This window comes from Larus michahellis, chromosome 5 (genome assembly GCF_964199755.1).
Source record: "Larus michahellis chromosome 5, bLarMic1.1, whole genome shotgun sequence".
NCBI lineage: Eukaryota > Metazoa > Chordata > Aves > Charadriiformes > Laridae > Larus > Larus michahellis.
The window spans coordinates 72,885,716-72,910,288 of NC_133900.1; the positions used below are offsets into that span (position 1 = coordinate 72,885,716).

At 40.6% G+C, this 24,573-nt stretch overlaps 1 protein-coding gene across 4 annotated transcripts; it reads right to left on the bottom strand.

Moving 5' to 3' along the window:
* Window positions 1–19: 19 nt before the first annotated feature.
* GNPDA2 (glucosamine-6-phosphate deaminase 2) lies at window positions 20–11,690 on the bottom strand. 4 transcript variants are annotated; one of them, XR_012587100.1, is made up of 9 exons: window positions 11,551–11,681; window positions 11,175–11,324; window positions 9,752–9,915; window positions 9,340–9,441; window positions 8,641–8,823; window positions 8,124–8,308; window positions 7,854–8,028; window positions 4,395–4,563; window positions 20–2,237 (listed from the first exon to the last, which is right to left on the bottom strand). XR_012587100.1 is itself a non-coding variant. In XM_074587958.1 (8 exons), the coding sequence occupies exons 3-8, from the start codon at window positions 9,873–9,875 to the stop codon at window positions 4,505–4,507; spliced, it is 828 nt and encodes a 275-aa protein (XP_074444059.1). In that variant the 5' UTR covers window positions 9,876–9,915; window positions 11,175–11,322; window positions 11,551–11,648; the 3' UTR covers window positions 3,528–4,504. The 4 variants fall into 4 exon arrangements, 2 of the variants coding, with proteins under 2 accessions (XP_074444059.1, XP_074444057.1); XR_012587101.1 differs by lacking the exon at window positions 11,175–11,324 and having other exon boundaries at window positions 11,551–11,690; XM_074587958.1 differs by lacking the exon at window positions 20–2,237 and having other exon boundaries at window positions 3,528–4,563; window positions 11,175–11,322; window positions 11,551–11,648.
* Window positions 11,691–24,573: the final 12,883 nt, after the last annotated feature.

A 24,573-nucleotide genomic window follows, 5' to 3' on the forward strand; every position in this document is an offset into this window, starting at 1 on the left:
TTTTTGGTTTTTTTTTTTTAAAAGTTTGAACTGTTACCACAAAAATATCAAGCTGCTTCCTGTTTTACTTTCTAAAGTTGCTGTTTTCAGCAAATCATGATGTTGGGAAATCACATCGGGAAAAACTGATGGTGACTTTTTTTAATGTACCACACCTTAAAGTGTCACTTTACCGTGAATACAACCTAGCTATGCTAATCTCTGAAGAAATCCTAAGTTTTAATGTATTAAAACACACGATTATTAAAACTACTCTACCAGTAAGACCAATTCAGGCCTTGAAGAATTCCTTTGGCCTGAAGGTTTGGTTAGAACCTGTCTTGGTATACTTGTTGAAGTTTTACTTACGCCGTTCACATACTGAAGTCTGTCAGTGAGTTCTCACTTGAAAGCTGTAGTTAAGTGTGCTTAATAGAAGCCGTTGCTTTTGGAAGTGTAAACAAAGCAATCATTAACACCAGTTAATGACCATCCTATACTCTGTGTTTACAACTGTATTGCCCGCCTCCAAAAGCTTCTAACCTATTGTTTAGATCTTCAGGGACTAATTTGGGTCTTCACGGATTTTCTCTTCTTGTTACTAAATAGGTTTTAGAGAACAAATTGCTAGTAGCACCTGTGAAAGTACTCAGTCACCAGGAAAGGCTGTTCTTAAATTTAGGCTTGCAAATACAGTTTGAGCTTGATTAATCACAAGCTAGTTCTTTTATTTCAACCCGAGTAGAAGGATGAACTGGGAAAATCCTTGGAGGAAGGGAATTGGACACCTTCAGAGGTCCCTTTCAACCAGTATTACTCTCAGAGTCTACAGGAAAAGGAGAGAGGGAATTTTGATACTTTCGTGGTTTGGCTCTCTTTGTTGTTTTTTTTGTTTATTTGAAGCTCTTCCAGCTGTATTGAAAAAACAAAGATCTGGATGTGAACAAGGTTATCCCGTATCTCTAATTAAAGGTACCTAAGCTCTTGCTGCTACTACTGAACACAGGAAATATGCTGTGGACAATGGCTCTCCATCATTAACGTAATTATTAGTCCTCCCCTAAAAAGCTAACGGGAATGCTATGTTAAAAGATGGCATTTAAGAAAGTACAGAGATAACTTTAGAAAGTATAGAGCTGTCTTCAGGAAAGTACAGATACAGTACTACCTGCTAAGAACAAAGGAACTAAAGCAACTTTTTTTTTTTTAATATTCCCCCCACCCCTTTAAATAGACCTAAAAGAGAGAAAGTCCTGGCTTTGTATTGAGGAATAAAGCAGAAACTAAAGGTAAGCTAGAGATTATGCAAGTGGCAAATCTTCCATATAGTTGCTGAGTACGACACATCAAATATATGTTACCTAATTTTAAATAAAAGTTACATGCATGCAGTTGCCTTGGGAATAAGACTACACGAACTCAGTCTTTTAGCCTTATTATAGTCACCTGAAGCAGGAAAAAAATACAAATTTGTAGTCTAATTCTGATTGGACTTGTATGTAATCTTAGTTCTGACAGCAAGAACTTTAAATGAACTCAGTAGTATTGTTACTGTTCGAGCAGTAAATGAAGTATTATTTTTTTGACACAAAATGACCTGATTCTATGTAGTAACACTTTTTTTCCTCCCTCTCCTTTGAAACATACTTTAAAATTTTACTGAGAAAAAGCAGAATAAAATGCTAAAGTAGATGTGCCAGGCTAAGTTAGAATTTACTCATTTACCAAAGAATCCATAATTTAAGACTTACTGACCTTGAAAGTGCTTGCTTTGCTATTTAGATTTTAACAGTGGACCGCAGGGTAACGGGTAAAGCTTGATGTAACTTACAGGGTTGGCTTATTTTTAGTAGTTGGCAAGTTTGGAAGGTACCGTCATTGAAAAATGGGTATTTCAGAAAAAAGTAACTGGAAGCATCTTAAGGACTGAAATTATAGAAACTGTAGTTGTAAAAAAAAAAAAAAAAAAGTAATGAACATTCTACATCCAGTAGAATTCGTAACTTAAAAAATAACAACAGAAGCTGACTGGGGAGCAACTGAGGACTACTGATGAAAAGAGGCAGAACCCTTCCTAGCCCCATTCAGACAAGCCCGGCTGCCACTGTACCAGTATTTAAACTGGCCTGTGTTTCACAGAAGTTCCAATGGTTATGGAGGGAGGAGACACTCATTCTGTGGTCTCACACGTCTTGAGAGACTGCAAAAAGGGTTTTTAGTTGTTGAGTTTGGCAAAAGAGGCAGAAGACTCAGGTGCTCTGGAATAAAAAACAAAAATAAGGAGTTGGAGGGAAGAAAAGCTTTTAGAAGTAGAGGGACGTAAAAGCTATCAATTTCCACTCATGCTTGAACCTAAATGCTATGGTTTCCTCAACAGAATTCCCAATTTTGCCACAAGCTGGATTATGATTGTTAAGATAAAAACATGCTTAAATTCCTTTAATAGTAACGTAAATTCAAGATTATTTCTTGTAATGAAGTGTTTATTTTATGAAGCAAAGTCTTCACTTAGCTGTAAGGATTAGGAAGGGCAAGCCGAACAGTGCATTTTGTGGGTCATGCGTGTAACAGCCCTCTCCTGAAGCAGTGTCTTTTAAGCTTTTTCTCCCCAGTGTTACATTATGCTTCAAAAAGGCAAGTGCAAAACTTGAGTCTTAAACCTGAAAGCCTGTTTTAAACCTGTGCTTGTTCAACCTACTGTTAAAAACTGAACCAACGCTAGGCCTGTCTTCCTGTGCTGCTTGAGACAGGCTCTTCTGTGATTTCCCAGAATCAGAACAGTCCAGGCTGGAAGGGACTTTGAAAGACCATCTGGTCCAACCCTTTATGGGAAAGGTGAGCCTAGATAAGATCATCTAGCATCTTGAAAGCCTCCAGCAGTGGGGATGCTACTACATTCCTGAATGATTGTTCTTGTTATGAAAAAATTATTTCCAGGGAGAAAATCCTCATACGGCAGGTTCTCCAGCTCTTTAATCATCTTTGCAGCCATCCTTTAGGCCCTCTCCAGTCTGCCCATGTCTTTCTTGAATTGTGGGGACTAGAACTGGGCACAGTACTCCAGGTGCAGCCTGACAAGCGGTGGGATGATCATATCTCTATCTATCTCTGTTAGTAATGATGTCCCGGTGGATGCTGCCCAGGATCCGGTTTGGCTTTGTGGCTGCACTGTTGACTTGCGTTCAGCTTGCTGTCCACCCTTTCCGCAAGGCAGCTTCCCTGGTGCACAGCCTGCCCTTTTTGGTTATTCCAGCCCAGGGATTTAGGCCAAATGCCTCTTAGTGCAGCCACTATGCCTATTGGGCCAGTAAAACAAGGCTAATGTGGTTTGTAATAAAGGCTACCTGTCTATCGTCTGGGGAGGTGAAAAGTTAAGTTGTTAAAGTTACGCTCTGTTACGCTTTTTCCCAGTTAGAATTTTATACAAGGGCGTACCCCTCCCCCCCCTGCAAAAAGTCTAAATCAATAAATTCTTAACTTCCTCACAAAAGAGGCAGGCAAGGTTTCTCCACAAAACATTGAAGTATTTATATTAGAAACAAAACAACTTTGAATTGTAGATTTATATTTTACTTATATTTAAAGTAGGAAATAACATTCCTCGTAACAGCTCAATGATACAATGAGAGGTAACTATTGCAAAGTGATTAACAGTTGACTTTTAAATGATCATGTATTGAATTTGCAGACATTATATTCCTGTAAATTAACCTCTTTCCAGGCATTTAATAGTAACATCAATGGTACAATTAAACAGGTACCTCCAGAAAGGAACACTCAGATTTTTCCTTATGTATAAAGCTCAATTACCAAAAATACAAAAATCCTAAAAGTAATTCGAAATACATGAGAGGAAAAAGTGCTATGGCAGAAGTTTAATATTTTTATCATCTGTGGAGTAAGTTACAACTTTCAAGAATTTGGTGCATTTTTAGGCACTGCTTTTGTATTTTTATTTGCCTGAATTGTACAGCAGGACTTGAGATGCCCAAAAACTGTTTAAGATAAATTTAAGGCAACCAAGTGCAAAAGCTCAGTGTACATTAGATAAATGTAAACAGAACATTTCAGAGTAGAAATTGTACAACTATTACAAGTCCATAGTATTGACAAAGGCCAAAACCATTCTGCCTAGAGACACAAATGCAAAATGTAGTTACGCTGATCAAGCCAAAGAATTACAAATTCCTTGAAATAAAATATCGTTTCCTCTAACACGAGGCAGATGCATTACATTGCTGTGCTAGAATAAGTGCCCTGCTTTCCCCCCCTATGTAACATGCAGTCTCCCACAGGTTTGTTCTGTTTGTTACGTACCAGCCAACAACAGAGCTCCAAATGTTAAAGCAAAATGCACAACACAAACAGATGGAATGTGAATGTACAGATATTGGACCTTTTAAAAAATACAGTACCTAGGATTCCCCATTTTAAACAGTTTTCAGCATATTGCATAGCAGTGAACTCATCTGCTACCTAAAACTGTTGCTGTTGACCCACATGGAGTTCCTCTTCAAGTCTTCTTTCAGTTTTCTTTCATACTGTACAGTGGGTCCACAAGTTTATTGTGCACATGCATTAAACCTTGGGGGGAAAGCAACAATGCCAGCTTTACATTAGTTACTTTTTCAACATGTCTTTCTAGCCACATTTTTATCTGGAGTTTGCCTCAAAAGTATACATTTTAAATAGTTAACCGAAGAGAATAACAATGGCTATTTAAAATACTTTAAAATCAGAAGTTAAAGACAGCATAGGTACTCCTGTATCACTTGAATACTATTGACACCTTCAGTGTAAAGTGAGCTTTACACTGAGACAGCTCTCTGATAACAGACCTATCAAAAAATAGATCTGGAATGCTTCCAAATTAATTGAATACATGAGATCCACCCATCCTTCCTTTGTATTAAAAGCTGCATAACAGCAACATAAAACTTCCTCCTACCACGAACCGTCATAAAAATCAGATGGTGCTTTTACAGCTTGAATTGCGATGTTCTAGCACTGTGGTATTACTGTCTTTGTAATTAATAGTGTGCTTGTGGTCCCAGACAGGCAAAACCAGACTAAATGTATCCAGACTGTTAATGCAGATTCAGAACTTCAGTAGTTCAACTATTCTCTATTCTAGCTGGGCTTTTTCTGGTCGTATTCAAGTCACCCATAGCTGTGATTAGGGGAGTATTTTTTTTTCCCCCCAATTCAGATACTTTAATTTTGAAGAGTGCTGAAAAGATCAATTTCTTTCTTTTTTTGTTACAAGTAAAAGTGTTACCTACATCTAGGTATATATGACATTCAGTCCCTGGTATGTTTTTAACCTCATTTCGCCGTAAGGACTAATAACAGCAATTGATCAGTGTTCACAATTTGCAAAGTAAAAGTCCATTTTAGCACCAAACTAAAGATTAACTTCTAAAATTAAAAATTTGAGTAATATGCAATGTTAAAAGTAGAGAATTTTTCTTAAAAACCATTAAAGAAGTCTGACAGGAGTGCACATTTTAGCGATTATCTATGGCAAAGACTATCCAAATACCTTTGCTACATGATGCATCTGGTGGCAAACTTAGTGTCACTGCAGCAACATTAAATTTGAAAAACTATACAATCTGAGGTCATTACTGTAGATGACCACAACAAAAGGCATTTTATGCAGCACCTAGTTCTATTCAGTGTGTATCTATTTAATATAAAATGCAGGCGTTACTATATCTTTCTCCACTTAGTGACACATTCTGCCAACCTTAGAAGGCAATGTAACAAAAGAAGAGAGTTTCTTAGATTTCATGAAAGATAACTATTGGGTTGATGTACATGGGAAAGATCGAGCCAGTAATATTTTTCAGGAGTTTAACAGTAAATGAGAATATATTAAGTATACCTTTGACACAAAAGACATTTGTACTGAAAGAGTAACAGCTGCACACACTACTCAAACTAGAACCACGTTTTGAACTTTAAAGCATTCCACTTCCTACCAGTGTTTTTCTCTTCTAAAAAAGGGAAATGAAAGGGAGATAATTACCCATTTCCTAGAGGCATGAAAAATGCTTACAAAGTATTGCCTCTGCCATATTTAATGAAGGATATTTAAATCCCCTGAAATTGTTTCAGGAAAAAAAACAGTCAGAAACAAAAGCTTTTTTTAAAGATATGCAGAGTCCTTACTTGATAGATGCCAAACCCATTATTTCAAAGGAAAGTTTCACTGTATTCAGATTTCTGCATACAGTTTTAAGAAAAGCATGCACAACTACGGAAAAACTATCCTGAAATTAACTTATCTGCAGACTAATTAGTAAATTCAAAATTCATTTTCTGCTTCATTCTGCAGAAGAGTTACCTTTCCCTTTTCCAATGAGAACATTTAAGTACACTTGATAATTTTAGCCTTTAATAGGTTTTCAGAAAGCTAGAAAAAAGTGAAGGGGAATAAGAGTTATTCTAGTTACCAGCCAGTGCGGTACCTGATTATCAAAAAGATTTGAGATGTTTCACATAGTACCTTGAGATATTTTAAATGGTGAAAAAAAAAGTCACAGTAAATAGCTGCCATAATTAGCAATCATTAAGAACTACCTAGCTTCTTAAGAAGTCTAACCTGAAGATCAAGATTCAGAAATAATTCCAAATTTGACCCACATTGATTTCTCCTCCATCTTAAAAGGGGAAAATCTCACTGATTTGAGAATAGATAAAATTAAGCAAGTTTAAAGTAAACAACTTTTTACGAATTCTATTGCTCTGTATTACAGGGTAATTAAATACAGTGTGACACAATAGCACACATTCGTATACTTTAGCCCTTGATTTTTAAAAGCAATGTTCAGTGTCATTCACACCTTGTAATTCTACATTAGGTTTGTATCTTTTCCAAGCAAAGCTTTTGTTTATATGAAATACAGGAAAATGTTTAAAATTCATCCAAGCAGTTAAAGAAGTTTGTCATTGTAAACAATAATAAGTACTATCTAGTAGCTTGATACACAATACATAGCAAAGAACAACATACTGAAAAAATCCAAAATTAACAAGTTGGCCACAAACGGTATCAGGATAAAAATCACGTTAATGCCAGAATTGCAGTCTAATGCATATATGGACACTGGTGAAATAATGCTTTAAAAAATAATTTCATAAATTACAATCTTGATCTCAGCTGCCTCAACTACTACAAGTATCCATGCTAGTGAGAAAGATTTACACAATTGCATTTGCTGTGCTAATATAGTTAGGAGAAAACTACTTTTCTCAGCTTCTACAGTCTCAGTGAAACAGAATTCACATCTAGGAACTCTCAATGACTATCAAAAATCCCAACTTCAATCTTGCCTCAGTATACCTACGACAAATACAAAGAGCACAGCCGAAGCCTGCAATGCATTAAAAGTCAGTATATATTGTTATGCTAATCGCACTGTATGAAAAAGGTCCTCAGGTGGCTTCAAAGTCTGTACCACACAATTCAAGTTTACTAGACAGCACATTATAGCACAGAGCAAAAGAAGCATGAAAATATATCAGAATTAATAAATGTACCAAGTTTTCTTTAAGAGAAACTTTCCAGTATATTTAAGACCAATATTCTGGAACACCAGACTGCTGCTGTTTTACTTACAGCTGAAGATTACTAAACTATCATTTCAAATTGGAAGCAAAGGAAGTATTTTTCCAAAGTAGATTTGCCAGGAATTTAAGGAACACAAGTTACGCCTCCTAGCACTTTTCCATTCAGAAGCAGTAAGTTAACATTTAGTATTTTGAATACATAACATATACATTAGCTACTGTAATGTGTTGGAAGGCTCAGACTAAATATAGCTTACTTTTTTTATTTAAATACCTGTAACCTCTGATTCAGTGCTCACCTTTAAAGTACTTCACAGTTTTAACTCTTAGTTCTAAAGTAGCATCTTCATCACATACAAAGATAGTACGAGGGTGTTGCTGGAAAGCAGAAACTGTCCACATATGATTGACTCCTTCTTCAATTGCTTTGTACAGTGCAAAAGCCTTATGTGCACCTGTTATAAGAATCATCACCTGCAAAACAAAGGTGTCTTTACTTTCGATCCCAATATCAATACCGACTAGTCTTGAAAACAGACACATGCAACTAGAACTAAATGAGTTCTTACTTCTCTAGCATCCATCACTGTACCCACACCAACTGTTAGCGCCATAGTTGGTACTTTAGATAAGTCTCCATCAAAGTATTTAGCATTTGCCAAAATGGTGTCCATTGCTAAAGTCTTTAATCTTGTTCTTGAAGACAAACTGGATCCGGGTTCATTGAATGCAATGTGGCCATCTGGACCAATGCCTTTTCAAAGTTAAAAGAAGTAAATCATTCCAGACCTGCGAGTCAACAAATATCCTCAAACATCGTAAATGAATAAAAAAGTTTTAGGACTCATTTTTTCCTTTTGGTTTCCCATTTTAAATAAAAAGCATTCAAAACTTACTTGAAATTAAGTTATTAGAAACTTGGACACCAACCATTCTGTTTTGAGATTCATATGGATTCTTTGTTAGTCACAGAACTTTCTTACACCATAATTGAAAAAAGTGGTTTTAGCTAAGTTATGAAAACAGCGATTAAAGAGTTGGTGTATTTGTTTGAAACATAACTAACCATAGAGCATTTCCTCATACCTCCAACAAACAGATCAATCCCCCCTGCTTCTTCAATTTTCTTTTCAAATGCATCACATTCCGCCTGTAAGTCTGGAGCATTCCCATCAAGGATATGTGCATTATTTGGATCTATGTCAATATGTTTAAAGAAGTTATTCCACATATAGGAATGATAGCTCTCTGGATGATTTCTGGGAAGTCCTGAAATTTTGAAATTTAGAGTGAAATCAACCCATTAGAAGATTTAGCCAAACAGCCTTAATTCTAGTCTATTTGTAAACCAATGTAGGGCATGCAAGACAAACCTAAGTCAGTCAGATAAAGCAGCATTTGAAATTATATTGAGAAGAAAGGTTTCCCTTTGGCATGCACAAGGTAATCTATTTACATTCCCTTCGCATATGTCTTATCACAAAGAATGTAAAGTCTTGAAAAGAAATGCAGTCACAATACTATGTGACAACATACTTTCAACAGATGTACTGTAAAGTAATTTACAAGCACTAAATTTAACCCAGAATCCACCTGGACTAGTTTATTATTTGCATTTTTGTGGATAAAGAATAGAGAAAAATGCAGATGACCCCATGTACGCAAGTCTAACTTAGAAGCACAAAGATCTAGATTGACTCTGTGCTTTGTCAAAGTATTTAACAGTTTTAGTAACAGAAGAAAGTTATCAGTATAGCGTGCTCTCAAATAATCAGCACATCTTACCTACATATTCATCCATGTTGAAAGTCTTTACATATTTGAAAGAGAGATCTCCGTTCTTGTGATATTCTATCAGCTTTTTGTAGCATCCCAAAGGTGTACTCCCTGTTAAATAAAGTTTTTCTACTGTTTTATCTATCCGCACAACATTTTAAGTGTATTTAAATCTCTTCAGAGTCAAATTTTGCTACAACGCTTTTCAACGTAAAATAAATCTGTTATTTCTCATTTAGTATTTCTCAGCTTCTCAAACTTTGTCACAACTATTTACATGAACCAAATCCATATTTAAAAAGAAATATGTTGGAGTATTACCAAAAATACATTTGTGTTCTTTTAAATACTGTATCTGTTAGCAATGATACAAACATAGTTCTAGGTTTAGTCATTTACATAGGCTTTGAATAAAACTTGCCTGTTGGTAGACCAAGCGTGAAATATCTTCCTTGACTTGGCTTGAATTGGATAATACGATTACAGATGTATTTTGCTGCCCATTCGCTTGCCTGATCATAGTCTTCAAGAATTACTAGCCTCATTATGGCCGTGAGGAACTTGTGTGATAAAACAAACTTAAACCTGGAGAAAATGTCAAAAGTTTTAAAAATAAGCACCATATGAATAATTGTAAAACTCTTAAGATTTCAGAAGAGGTAAAAAATGACCTTTTATACCGATGACCTAAATAAAGGATATTTCACTTGCGTAAGCAAATTGCACTCTTGCAGTTCTTGTTCAAGGTAGACTGTTGGACAACCAAAAGAAAAGCTACAGGATCCAAGTGACAGATTACAGTCAAAATATTTATTAAAATTCACAGACTAATTTAAAGTAACTTGTAGGAAAACACTAAAACAAGATGAGAACAAGCCGTTTTGAACTTCGATTTTTTAATCGTTACTGTTAGAAAAGAGGACATACTCTGCTTGAAATAAAAGCAAACAAGTAAGTAAAGAAACACGAACTCCTGTTTCTTACAACCAGCTGAATACCTAAAATTTCAAAAAGAAGGCCCACAATAACCCCATGCTTCTATATTCAAAATACATAATTGGAAGTAAACAATTAAAACTCCTTTCACTCTCATTCTAGCTCCATAACAATGCTTCAGTAAATATATTAATCTGCAAAAAAAACATTAGATATTTGAAATCTTTACAATTCACAGAAAAATTACCCATAAGGTCACTTTTTTTTTTTTTTCAACATAACAGAACATAACAGAATCACTGAATGGCAGGATTGGAAGGGACCTCTGGAGATCATCTAGTCCAACATCTAGTCTGGCAGGGGGGCCAGAGCAGGGTCACTTAGAGCAGGCTGCATAGGAACGCGTCCAGGCGGGTTTTGAATGTCTCCGGAGATGGAGACTTTAAAAAGAAGTCAGTCATTTTTTATAGGCTCTGATTGTGAGTACAACTATACCAACTATTAAAATGACTATCTAGAAAACAAGCTTGGCTGCTAGAAGTACAAGTGCATCTCTTGCATTAAGCAAAACTCATTTTTCCACGAGTTTCTGCTTAACAGAGTCTCGTAATTATCGGGCTCTTTGGCCAGTTCGCAATGTATTACTTTTCGCTTCCCAGGTCTAAGTGTGCTTGGCGTTAGTCAGAAAACAACATCGCTGTCAGAAAGCCTAAGGCCAACAAAGTGCCAAACCACCCCCTAGCTCTTAGCTGACCCAAAATAAGGCCCACTGTAGAAGAAATATGAATTAAGTTACAGCAGTACTCAACAGGGTAACATCTGTTTGTCCCACTAAACAAGGAAGGAAACGGACACCACCCTTTGCTGGCTGCGCTGCCTCCTCTCCCGGGACAGAGAGACAGACTCACCTCTGCAGAGGCAACGCTACTCCACAGCCGCCGAAAACGCTACCACCTCCTCCAGGAGGGCAGGAAAGCCGGCCACCAGGCCCAGATCCCGCCTCTTTGGGGCAGCCTCACAAAGCTCTACGGATTTTACCCTGACAACATGGTGACGCTCTCCAAGAGACAATAAATTTACGTTGTTAAAGGAAGAGACCTACTACCCGCCCGCCCGCCCGCCTGCCTGCCTGCCTGCCTGCCTGCCTGCCTGCCCGCCCCCACCTCCCTCCGACCCCGACGCCCCCCCAGGGCGGCCCCAGGCCCCGCGGCCCTCCACAACCCGCGGCCAGCAGGGCCCAGCCTCACCCCACCACGGAACCCGGCCCTGCCCGACCCCGCTCACCCCCAGCAGAGCCCGTAGCGGTGACAAGCAGCGCCGGGGCGGCACCGGAGGGAGGACGGGGACAAGGACCGGGACCGAGACCAGCGCCCGCCCCGCCACCGCCAACAGCGCCCGCCGCGCAACCCGGAAACACCTGGCGGCGACCGGAAGTGAGCGCGCGGTGCCACGCATGCGCGAGGGCGGCCCGGTACGGGCGGGCCGTGGGGGCGGGAAGGAGAGTGCCTCGGGCGGGCCGTGAGGGGAGGCCGGTGCTGGGGTAGGGCTGAGCCGAGGAGGTGCCTGCCCTCAGGGGAGCTGCTGGTGGACAATGGGTTGAGAGCAGCCCTGAGGAGAAGGGCTTGTGGGGGTGGGTGGAGGAAAAGTTGGACGTGACCCGTCAATGTCCGCTCGAAGTCCAGAAAGCCAACCCCATCCTGGGCTGCACCAGAAGCAGCGTGGGCAGCAGGACGAGGGAGGTGATTCTGCCCCTCTGCTCCGCTCTGGTGAGACCCCCACCTGGAGTACTGCGTCCAGCTCTGGGGCCCCCAAAATAAGAAGGACATGGATCTGTTGGAGCAAGTACAGAGGAGGGCCGTGAAGATGATCAGAGGGCTGGAGCACCTCTCCTGTGAGGACAGGCTGAGAGACAGGCTGAGCAAGTTCAGCCTGGAGAAGAGGAGGCTCTGGGGAGACCTTATAGCTCCTTCCAGAACCTCAGTGGGCTACAGGAAAGATGGTGAGGGCCTTTTTATCAGGGAGTGTAATGATAGGACATGGGGTAATGGTTTTGTACTGAAAGAGGGTAGATTTCGATTAGATAGCAGTAAGAAGTTTTTCACTATGAGGGTGGTGAGGCACTGGAACAGGTTGCCCAGAGAAGCTGTGGATGCCCCATCCCTGGAGGTGTTCAAGGCCAGGCTGGATGGGGCTTTGAGCAGCCCGGTCTAGTGGGAGGTGTCCCTGCCCAGGGCAGGGGGGTTGGAATTAGGTGATCTTTAAGGTCCCTTCTAACCTGAACCATTCAGTGATTCTATGATAGACTAAACTAGAGTAAGGCCTCTGCACGAGGCCTGTTTCTGGAGACCCTGTTTATGGGAAGCGGGTGGCACACAGTTCTTAATGAGAAAAGCTCCACTTTGAATTAAGTATTTGCTTGAAGCAGCTACAAAAGAAGCTGTTTGTAGTTACTACAAAAAAATAAAAATAGGTAAAGCATCAACTTCCTTCTCTTTGCTTTAAAAACAGTCAAGTAATCTTATAGATGTAGCTGAGGTATAATCGAAACAGCTATTTTGTGATAGATTCTTGCTGATTGAGAAAGGGTTAATAGTCTTAAAGAGTGCTTCTTCAGAATTCAGTAGGGAAACTGAGGGGGGAAATTTAAAAGAGCAAGCTACATAATTCTAAATATGTGTGTACGCACATGCTGTAGGCTTCACTGAGGCCTTACTGTAATAGAAGACCAGGATAAATCTGGTTACTGGGCAGGAGCATAACTGGCTGAGGAAAAATACCATGACTGAAGGCTTAGGAGAGAAAAGCTAATAAAGGGGGGTGGATGTGCGTAGAAAAAAATCTGGAGTCATACATGAACGTAATAATACATTCTGGTAACCTGACTAGAACTACTGCAAAGTAGTTTAGAATGATTGAGTAATGCTTTGCCAAAGGCATCAAAGCTGCATTTGCTAGCTTATGAGGAAAAATATGTCTTACTGGAGTCCCTGGGGCTTAGCAGGCAACCAATAAAAATATCCTTTGTTTCAGAATCTGCCTTTTGTTTGAATTTAATTTTCAAATATCAACAACTTAATTTAGCTCATGGCCGTTCTTCCTATAAAGTCTTTATCTTGGAAATTTTACCAGGTCCTAAAGAATATTGTTTCCTCTTGCACTGTTTCTTGAGTCATGCTCTGACCTTCTGCTGCTCTCGTTGTTTCAGAGTATGCTGCAGTGGAGGTTGTGATTTTCAGATCCTATGTAACAACGTAGTTTTGCCTCTAGACTTCCATTCTGTTTTTTCCTACCTATACAGACCACGTGTAACACTTCAGTGGTAAACTACTTCTGCATATAGCAGACTAGTTAACACGTTTCTTTGGTATTACTACACACCTAGGTACCTATGGGCCTGAAATCATATCCCTAGAATTGTAGGGGAGATCCTTTTCTTCCCTTGGTGAGTTCTTTCTCTGAAATGTGAGCTCAGTGTCAGAGATTACTTAATTATTTTCTCATGGTCAAGTGTCCATCTCTGCTTCTCTCTTCATCAGCTTCCTACTATGATTGTCTATTCACTTTCTTTGCATCCTCGGTGTTGCCAGCTTGTGTGTGGCACTGCTTTACAGTGCCCCTGAGAGTAGCAACAACAGGCTTCTCTACTTCTCTAGAATCTTTACTCACTACCCTGATCTCAAGATGTTTCTGAAGAGTTTTACTCTAGTGTACACTTGCTGCCTTGACAAGATAAGAATGGAGCCTGCCCAAATGGATGGTACAGCAAGAACGGCCATTTATGTTACCCCCTTTTCCCTTGGCAGAACAGCGTTATTCAACTTTTCATGCTTCCCATCTCTGATTCCATTCCTAGCTCTACCCTGTAGGTATGACCTTACCATATATTCCGTATCCTACCGTAGTCCATTGGCTTTGTTCATCACTCTGCATGTGGAGTCGTTATAAGAAACAGGTCTTTCACACAAGTTCTGTTGGTTTCCACAACTTAAAAATTCACTTTGCGTATTATCCAGGAGGTTAGAGAATACATGATGTACTGTTCTACGCTCAGAGGAACTTGAACTTTTCCCTGCTGCCTCTAAATTCTGAACAACCTTCTACTTGGCAATATTATCAACTGCTTCTATTAGACATACTCTCAGACAAATTTCCCGTCTTCCGTGAGCATATTCAATTCTGCCTCCTTGTTAGTATGCTAATGCACAGGGTGGGATTTTTCCCAAGTCATTCTTCAGATTTTCCTTTCTAATTAGTAGCAGATGCAAAATGCTCTGTATGCACTGAATGCTATTGCTAGCAATTAGGCAAAGTCTTAATTCCTTATTAGGTTTCCTTGAGTAGCATGACTAGGGATTTCTCTAAATCTCATAGTCGTGGTATTTAAAATCCAACTGTCTTTCTGTTGCTTCTCGTAAGTTTTTCTGTGATAATGTTTTTCCTTTTTTTCGTAAAATCCCCTTCTGTTAAATATTAATTCCTTTACTCTCATCATGGTGGTCTGATTTTTATATATCTGCTATGATCATGTGACTTTTGTGATACCTTTTTTAAAACCTGCATTTAAGTGACTAGGAATTTAGACTGGATGTACTTCAGTAGTAACCAGGCTGCATTGAGTTTTACCTAGGGAGGGCCACCGCAACTTAGGCTGAATGCAGCCTTTTAGCAAGGTTAACTCCTTAGTAAGGAGTTAGGTTAACCTAACAAGGTTATTTCCTTCAGATTCCCTCCTTTTTAGTTTGAAGAACAAAGGATCCTCCCCTAAGTTGGGACCTATGAAGGAAAATTACTCAAATGGATGTTGACTTGCAGGAAAGACTAAAAAGAAGCCGGAAAGGTTGCAATGAAGATATTTGCCAAGGCATTAAGTGTAGAGGTTGAAAAACAAGTAATTGCTGAAAAAACTTAAGACCCCTTGTCACCGTGCTGAATTATGTTATGAATTATGAAAGATGTGTGATTCACACGCATACTCTTGTGTGAATCAAGAGTAAGGATACAAAATAACAGCAACTGAAACCTTTTAGAAGGTGATAACTGTATGGGGAGAAGGAGGAAAACTGCAGCGGAGAGAGGATTGTTGTGTTTTTTTTTTTTAATTTTCAGAGCTTGAAAGAATGTGAAGACAGTGGTAGTTACCCCTGGTGCTCCGTTTAATGCCACAGGGTCAATAGCCACCTGTTTTTCTCTGACTAAAACATGCTGAATTTCTGGTAACTTTGTTTGTCTTCTGGACATAAGCCCAAGGGGACTGAACCTACTTGGCAGCTTTGCTTACTGCTTGCAAAGACTGAAGGTAGTGCCGCATGCTCTTGCACCCCTGCACTTGTCACAGCTTTCTTCAAAGCTTCCTTGGTTAGGTCTCACCACATTTCTGTGAGCTGGGGAGTACATAGCATGTGACGTCTTTTGGTTTTATGTTTCATGCAACAATCCCGTTGGAACCATTTCCCAGTAAAATAGGAAACATCAGGTTCTGTGATGCCAGGAATATGCCAACAGAGGCACAAGTGAAGCATCTAGCTAGTGTTTAGCACCATCTTAATTTTCACAGGCAAGGCTTTGAGGCAGTTTGTGAACCTATGCGTAGTAACAGATAGGCAGCCTTTGCTTTTGTTTTCCATTTCTGTTCTTATTTGCCACGTATTGGTGGCAAATAAAAAAATCCACTACATGGATTCTGGTAGAATCTGTACCAAAGTCTGGTTCTGAACATAATAGTCCATCACTACAGAGTAAGCGTTAAAGGTGATGAGGGCAGAGGCGTGTGACTTAAATATCGTACCATCATCCTGTTACCTTATTGCTGGTGAACTCAGTCAGTTTGTCAGAGTATGGGTTCAGTGCTGGAGTTTTCTACTCAGTACTACTTCGTTTTGCCATGTAGGGAGAGCTGATGCTGATCATTTTCCCGTGTGTGTCTGGAATTCCAGGATATGTCTCCTCAGGCATTGAGGAGTCTCTGAACCAGCAGCAGAGCTGCCTGCGACATTACCTGCAGACCAGAACTTCCCCTCGTTACTGATGCGAGCCTCAGCCGCCTCGTAGGTATGAGGGGATAAATCGGCATTGGCCGTGCCCCTGTAGTGGGGATCGTTTTTGATGTGTGCAGGGATGTTGTTGAGAGAAGTTTCTGGCAGTGCTCTCAGCTGCTGTTTAAGCCTTTTCCTTTCCAAGTGCACAGTTTAGATGTTCACCATTTCTGTCCTGTCTTCTCTCCTCTCTCCTAATCTGCTCCTCCCCTGGGCCAAAGGAGCGAGCATTTCCAGCCCTTCCAGGAATATGACTGGGCTGAATTCACACAACAGTCCTCTTGACTCTTATGGTATCTTTTGTGAGCTGAAGCTGTTTCTAAAGGTAGAAATAAAGGGTACCAAGCACAGGGTCATAGAATCACAGAATGGTTGGGGTTGGAAGGGACCTCTGGAGACCATCTAGTCCAACCCCCCTGCCAGAGCAGGGTCACCCAGAGCAGGTTGCACAGGAACGTGTCCAGGTGGGTTTTGAATGTCTCCAGAGACGGAGACTCCACCACTTCTCTGGGCAGCCTGTGCCAGTCCTTTGAAGGCTTAAGACAAAAGTAGTGCCCTTACTTTGAGCACTGTGTGACTGGGGGAGGGCACTGTTTTTTTTTTCCTTCTACAGATAATCTCTGCTTAGTCTTGTGCTTCATGGAAATTCTATAAGTCAAGAAGACTGATTGTTTTTGAGGTGTTTTTGCGAGGTGTCCTGTCCTAGCTGTTAAGGAGCAGGAGTGAATGACAAGGGATTTCTGTACGGGTATCTGCTCAGTGTGCTGACTCTTGTCTGCCCAGTTAGGCAGCCTGATTGAAGCGTGGGTGGGCTGATTGACACCATCTGCAGGACCAGCGCCAGAATGTGGTCTGCTGAGTGATGGGGGAATAAGACATCTGTCCTGGGCGGTTGAATTCTAGCTAATCTTAAATATCTCCTTCAGAAAAATGTCAATAGCCTGAATATGGAGGTTTGTACAGAGTGAATATGGAGTGAATATATGAATATGGCATCAAATGAATTGCAGCCCAGTTGGCAGTATTTCAAAATTTAGCTAGCATTGGTCATTTCAGATTCTTATGTGAATCGACTTTCTGTTTTAACTTCACACACGGTGGGAAAATCAATATTCTGATTACCTTTTCTTGGGAGGTCATAATGCAGGCCCAGGGTATATCCGTAGTTCTGTGTCACAATATACTGTCAGGCAAATAGGCGTCTGCTTGCACTTCTCTGCCTCCTCTACCATCGTGTTTTGAGAGGATAGAGAGGCCATGGTAAAGTGCAGAGAGTGGGAGGGCCTGACCCTGATGCTGGTGAGAAAACAGCAGAGGTAGTTGGTCTTTCTGCAGAGATATTAATGAGATTGGGCACAAAAATATGCAGGATGTGTTTAAGACTCCGTCCTATTCCACCTACGCATATGGGAAATGGGATTTTTGCATCCACCAGACTTTTTACTAGTTTATCCCCAGGCCATCCTGTACCAGTCGGCTCAGTGCTTTCACATGTTTCTGGCTAAATACGAGTATTGAGAAACTCTGTGAGTCCTTAGTGCTTGTGGAAATGTTCTCCTTTGTTTTGCACAGTGTTTGTGCAAAACTAAAGCAGGATTTAAGGTTTCATGCTAGGCTTTCGAAGATGAAGGGAGATAACCAGAAATATCCTGCTCGGTGTTTTTTTATTAGTACTTGTAAGGAGAATAGTGTTGCATCTGATTTAACATCGCTCCTTTTTATGAGATTGACTTCGCTGAAAAGACGGCTTCAAGAAACACCGTTTGGACTTATTATCTCTCTCTGCATTGAATAAACCTTTCAAATATCACCCTTGGTTGTTTTTTTTTTTTTAAAGATTTTTTTTTTTTTCTTCTTAAAATGTCATTATTTCAGCAGACGGACTTTGTATGGAACAAGCTGCCCCGTTCCTCCCTGGGAGGGCTGGGGGCGATGCCGCGCCGCGGCCGCCAGGGGGCAGCAGGGGGACGCCGAGCGGGGCCGATCCCACCCGAGCCGGTTTCTGTGGTGTATTCTCCCCAGATCCCTGCCTTCCCTTAGGGACCGCTCCTGCTGCGGTTTCGTGGCCGTTTTAACCTCTCAATTCGGCGTCGCAAATCACGAGTTCGTTAAATACTCAGTGTTAAATGCCTCCTCTTCTTCAAAGTCTTACTGGCTTGTGTCTTTGCTTCAATGGTTGGCGTGAATCGATAATAATCAACTTTATACTCCTTTCCAAACAAAAAAAATAATTCATATTTATAAAAATAATATAGACTCCAGTAAAGGGAAATTCATATATGATTTTTTTTCCAGGTAATTTCTTTCAATATATAGAACTTTTTTTGGTTTTTTGGAAACTGATGGTATCCTTTGCCACGTTGGCCAGTCAGTCAGGCTAGACTGAGGTATGGCTTGAGCAGAAGATCAGGTGTGTATTTGCATCTGTTTTGCCGAATATGCTGCAAACTACTGATGGGTGTTTATCTGGATTGACTTGGTATTTATTGCGCTACCATTTTAAGCAGAGGCTTTCTGAACCCACTTAGCTGTAACAACACACTGAAGTAGAGCTGTGAAATTGGTTGTCCTGCAGTGCAGTTGCTGGAGCTTGGGTCCTACCTAGGTCATTATTTCCTCAAAGGGAAGATAATAGTTCCTGCCCCACCTGGGTATGTCACAAATGAACTGAGAAAACAGAGAAGGCTTAAGCAAATTCTTCTCCCAGGAGAATTCTTTTTTTAACCTCTACAAACAGGAGCCATTTGTGGTTGTGTATGGACCTGCTTCATGCAGTTCCAGAATAAAACAGCAGATCTCCAGCTGAGCCTCGATTAGAAACCCTTTTTCTCCCTTAATGCATAGCTGACTTTTGCTCTTTTTTTTTTTTGCAGGATTTTTGCTCTCATATGAGGACCCTTGGATCTCCTATGGGAATGCAGGTGTGTGGCTGGGGTGGTTCCCACCCATCCTAACCCTATCCTGGGACCAGTCAAAACTTCCTTGTGGCACTGGAAAGGGCTGATCATTTTCATCAACTTGTTAGTATATTTTTGAACTTTGAGAGATGTAAATTGTTACGAAGTTAAATATTCCCTCTAGAAATGTCATAAAGTTACCTTAGTCTGTTTCTTTTGAGTGGTCATGTGATAAAACATTGGATGAACAAGGATATTTGAAAATGACAAAGCCTCCAGAAAGTATCTTTTATTGTACTAACCAGAAATAGCCCATTATTTTATTTGGCTTGTCTGATTTCTGTTGCCACCTCTCAAGCTAAGGAGGTGGTGATCAGCAGTTGAAAGACCTGAGGCCAGAATTGTCCCTGACTCCGTGATTCTGCATCCTTTAGTTCTTTAACAAAGTCCTTGTGGAGCCAGGCTTTCCAAATACATATTCTTTTTTGAGGATCTAAAATATATATGGAATGCAACCCATTTACTTCAAAACCTATAAAATCTATTTCTGTTCTACAGGTAGGATAATACTGGCACAAAAGACAGAATATGAAAAAATGTGTGCATCTTAATTCACCTCAAGGTTAGTGCAGTATGGGAAGGGAAATAAATTTGTGGTTGACATTACCTTTGGCTCTAAATGTTGTTTTTAGCAGACACTTGGGGAAGCTTGAAACTATTCCAGGATCTGGCTTAGGTAGGCAGAGCAGGCAGAAAGGATCTGTCACTCCAGCATTTCCCGCATCTTCTAGGAGCGCAGGGAGGCAAATCACGTAGTGACAAAGTAGGAAAGGCAGGAAAGCATGGGCAAACACTTAGGATGGCTACTGTTTGCTGAGCTCTCGGCACCTGGAGTTGCACCCACAGACAATTTGACAAAAAGTAACCTCTCTCCCTGTGGGGATGGATGTAAGGGTGGCGTAGGCATGGCCACACGACTCACCTGAGCAGGGAGTTATGGTATGTCGCTGCTACTTGAGTAGCTAAAGATAACTCGATTTTTTTCCTTTTCCCCTTTTAGTTCAAATACTCATTTTGGTTAAGAATTTGCACTCAAGACTTGATGTGAGCGTGCCTCCCCATGGTCAGTGTGCCATCCTTAAAGATCACACTCATTCCATTTTCCTCTGCTGAGGCTTTACCATGTTTGACGTCCTTCTCTGGTAGGAAGGATAGGCAGTCCTCATTTGAACAATGTAGACAACTGCTAAAGACAGTTTTCAATGAGTAATTTGTCTAGCTCCATGTAAAACTAGTCCCAGGCTTCTGTAGCTGTCACACTGCTTGTTGGCATCAGGTTATTTTCATTCTGTTAAGCAATGTTGATGATAGTGCTCCAGTTCAGTTAATTTGCATATTACCAATGATATGACTGTTCTACTTGTTAGTGGAAAACTTGTGCTTTATGCTGAACTCCTTTCAGAAGTTTCAGGTTGGTTGCTGACTGTGTTTAGTAGGACAACAGGTAGTTCATGAGGAGCTGTTTTTTTCAGGCTGCTCTAGCACTCCCCCAGGATGTTCAGATAATGCAGAAAACAGGCTGCATTTTACCTCCTGTAGCTCTCTCTGGGGTAGTTTGAGAGAGAAGAGGTCATACGCTGGGAGCTGGGGTGACCTGCAGGTTTGTAAAGTGTTTGAAGAATTTGTAGATCCGAGGCCCTGACTGGTTCTGCATACAAAGCTGTGGTAAAACTCACTCTGCCTGTTCTCGTCTTAGGGTTTTTACCTGTACTTGTGGCCATAAGATTGTGAAACAAGGAGGGGCAGACCCAGGCCAGATCTTAACATGAGGTAGACCTGCCTGTACTGATTATTTGAATTAGCATATTCAGCATTTTCAAAATATTTTCCTCTTTTCAACTGTACAGAAGCAGATATGTGAATTAAAAAGGGTGCACATTTGTGAGTGATGATAACACAAAATGTGCAGAAACATATCTTGCCATATGCTTTAAAATTAAATATTAAAAAAAACAAACCTGCCAGTATGATTAATCTCCAAATTTTATTAGCTTTATTCCTACAATGACTAGTCCTCTAATAGGAATGAGCCTGTGTTTATAATTGCTTGTTGTCGCGTCTCCTCTCTGCTTTTCATATCTCTGGTAAGGTTATAAAACCTTACTAGGAAACAAAAAAGCATTTTAATACTGCAATGTGTATGTGATTCTACAAATGAAGGTGGGGGTTGCTGTGAGTGATGGTTGCAAATTGTGAATTTTAGCTGTTGGTCTGATTTGTGTCCGGAGCTGTTGGAACTTAGACATGGCACGTCGGGCTGCTTGCACTGTGAAATTCAGCCTCATGCCTGTGTTGCTACAACTGACATCTGTTTCAGTAACCTGCAGCCAATGTTCCCCGTGAGTTTCCGTAATTGCTGTTGGCAACTGACACAGCCAGATTATGTCTAGGAGTAGATGTTCCTGCTGATTTCAATTTAGGCAAGGCATGAATCCACAAACAAGAAGCCACAAATGGTTGGAAGGAGTCAGTTCACTGATGTATAGCAAGAGTGTACTGCGAACAAATCACACTGACTTTTTTTGCATACAGATGACCACTCCTCCTTAACAAAAATCTTCTCTCTTCATTCTGGGGATATGTCAAATGCTCTTTGACTAAGAATAAGGCATGGTTACCTCTGTCCTTTCAGCTGCTTCCAGTTCAAAAACAAATGGCACCTACAAAATTCCTTTTCCCATCATAAAACCTTCTGCTGGGCCAGATCGACCTTTGCTTTGACCCAGTACAGCTGTTCTTGTATTCTTACAAAAAAGAAAATTTGCTGGCTTGCAAATTTATCTATTGAGGGGGAGCATTCCTGATGCAGCAGAAGCCAGCCAAGAAGAACATGCTGTTGGTCAATGCTGTGGAAAAAAGTATAAGCTGGAAATATAAAGAAAAGGTGAGAGACCCTAAGAGAAAAGTGAAGATGGGCTTGTGGGAGATAACCACTGGAGAGAGGAAGCGATATGGAGAAGAAGAATGGTTGTGCTGCCTCCAGAACCGGCAACCCGTCATATACGGTTGGGTGCCATCTCTGTGCACAATGGTCCAAAAAGAAGTTTGTGTCAGTGTTTAAGTTATGTGATGGACTCTTACAGGTTTTCACATGCATTTACTTTGCAAAGCCTTTTACCTCTACAAGTTTCATTGTGCTTCTTGTGCTACCCCACCTCATCTAGTGAACTTCCCCCAGAGAGGTTGCCTGACCTCCTCTTTTTCCAGTTCACCCTTCTGTTTCCTCATCAAAGCCCAAATGGTAGTGGTTTTCTCTCCTTCCCCAATTCCCACTTCAGGTGCCTCCGAGCTTCACCTCTCCCCCGATTCAAAGGGGAGTGGGTCTGCATGACCATACTGGTTTGTGGGGCAGTGGTTGTACACAAGAAGCTATGAATGTCGCTCACTTCAGTGGCAGGGACTCTAGCCCAGACCATTACCTCTGAATCTTGTACTCCTCACTTGAGTCCCAGCTGCTAGCACCCGGGTAAAGCAGTGTATTCAGGGCAAGCAGCAACTAAACAGTTACGTATTTCACCACATAGTCCCTGAAGTTGTTCTGAAAGGCAGGACACGTGCTTGAAGTCTCCATCTTTCCTGCATGTGGAGACCCCAGACTTCTGGCTTGGAAATTCCTCTGGTGATCCTCCAGTGCAGAGGGTAACAAAGAAATGTTATGCTGTGCTATTTAAGTCTGAAATTTTAATTTGGACAGTAATTGTAAAGTAAAATTCTGATTCAGAGATTCTTTGTAGTGACTAATTTATAGAAATTGCTTGTGCATCTCATTTTTCTGATTTCCTAATTCTGGCAGTTGGTGACCTGAAAGATGTTCCATGGAACATTTTGTCGCCTGTGGCCTGTTGCAGTGGTCAGCTGCTGTTCCCTCTCAGTTGCGTGGAATGAACTTTTTGACAATTTCTCCTCAAAATCTGTCATTTTCTTTCTCTTCCGCTTACATCCTTTCCCTCTTCCTTTCTGTCTAGCTCTTCAGCTATTAAGGTTCTATATCATGCAATATGTATCATACCAAAGACATTTTAATAACCATGTGAGGGTGCATGGTATTTTTTTCAACAACTGAGACACCTCCATCATATCTTTAGGAGTTTGAAGGCTTCAGGGAGCACATGGCTTTGCGTACATGAGGACAACATTCTTTGGCATCAGATGTGCAACCTACTACACTGTCAAGAACTAGGATTAAAGGGTTTGCCCTGCCATCTGTCAGGCTGTCATTTTCAATAAATGCTATGTCACGGAGATGTTGTTATGGCACCGACATTGGCTAAAAGTGGGATGCACACATAGTCCTAGGAGGATATTTCTGAAGTAAAAAAAAACAGAAGGAAAATAAAAGGAAAAAAGATTAAAAAAAGAGTGTGGCATTTAAATAAAATAAAGAAGTGAGTTTTTTGGTTTTGTTTTTTTTCCACAGTTGTGGCAGAGAATTTCTGTGGAAGCCACATACTGGAAATGAGCAGCTAGCTCTTTTCTTGACCCAGTTGTGTTTCATACATGTGATTCATGAGAGTTATGCAAGACTATCAGCACATTGACACAGGCTTTGGCCCTTCATAGAATGTTTCTCTGTCGGATTATATGCAAATGGATGAATCAAGGGCTCACTCTCACTCCCCTGGAATAAATTGAATATATGTCATTCTGTGTTCACATGTGCCTCTTGCTGCGAAGGCCACAGTCCAGTGAAAACAGTCGCATAATCGCACACCACTGTTCCTGCTGCCTTGCAGGTAGGAGGACAAAAGCATTCCAGATACTCTGTCGCTGGAGGGTTATTTCTTACAGGAACTTATTCAGACTCCTTGAAGCTACAGGTCAATTTATACTGGAGTTTCTTGGCCATATATAGGAAATGCAACAGAAATTCCAAGAGAAGCCCTGACCTTTAATTGATGAAGTGTTATCCCTGGGAAATGGTAAAATCACTGGAAAGGAAATTACAGAGGCTACTGTGGGCAATTCCTCTCAAACTCATGTGGACATAAGTGGTCTGTGGAAGGCAGCTCAGAGTTTTCACCAAGATTTGACCTGTGGTGGCTGAATCCCTCCAACTCCCAGTAACACACGTGTTCTGGGATGATCTCTCAGAAATATCTTATGCTTCTTTCTACAGCTGGGTAAAATTATACCACTTCCATCACAGATAATAATTTTGTGGTGAGTCTCAAAAGTGGTCAGTTGGGCTTTTTCTATATTAATTCAGAAATTAATTAATTTCTGTGTTAATGTCAATCAAGAGTCCGTCAGCAGTGCAAGGTGCGCAGACAGATGTGTGCCCAGCAAACTGGGCGCTTAGGAGGTTTAGCTTCTGGATG

Bases quoted from the DNA above. Each gene is read 5' to 3' on its own strand.
- GNPDA2 (XM_074587956.1), bottom strand. From the start codon at position 9,875: ATGAGGCTAGTAATTCTTGAAGACTATGATCAGGCAAGCGAATGGGCA. The intron at 9,442-9,751 runs GCAAGTTTTATT...TTTATTTAACAG, and splicing joins CACGCTTGGTCTACCAACAG to GGAGTACACCTTTGGGATGC. The intron at 8,029-8,123 runs GTAAGAACTCAT...TTTGTTTTGCAG, and splicing joins CAGTGATGGATGCTAGAGAA to GTGATGATTCTTATAACAGG.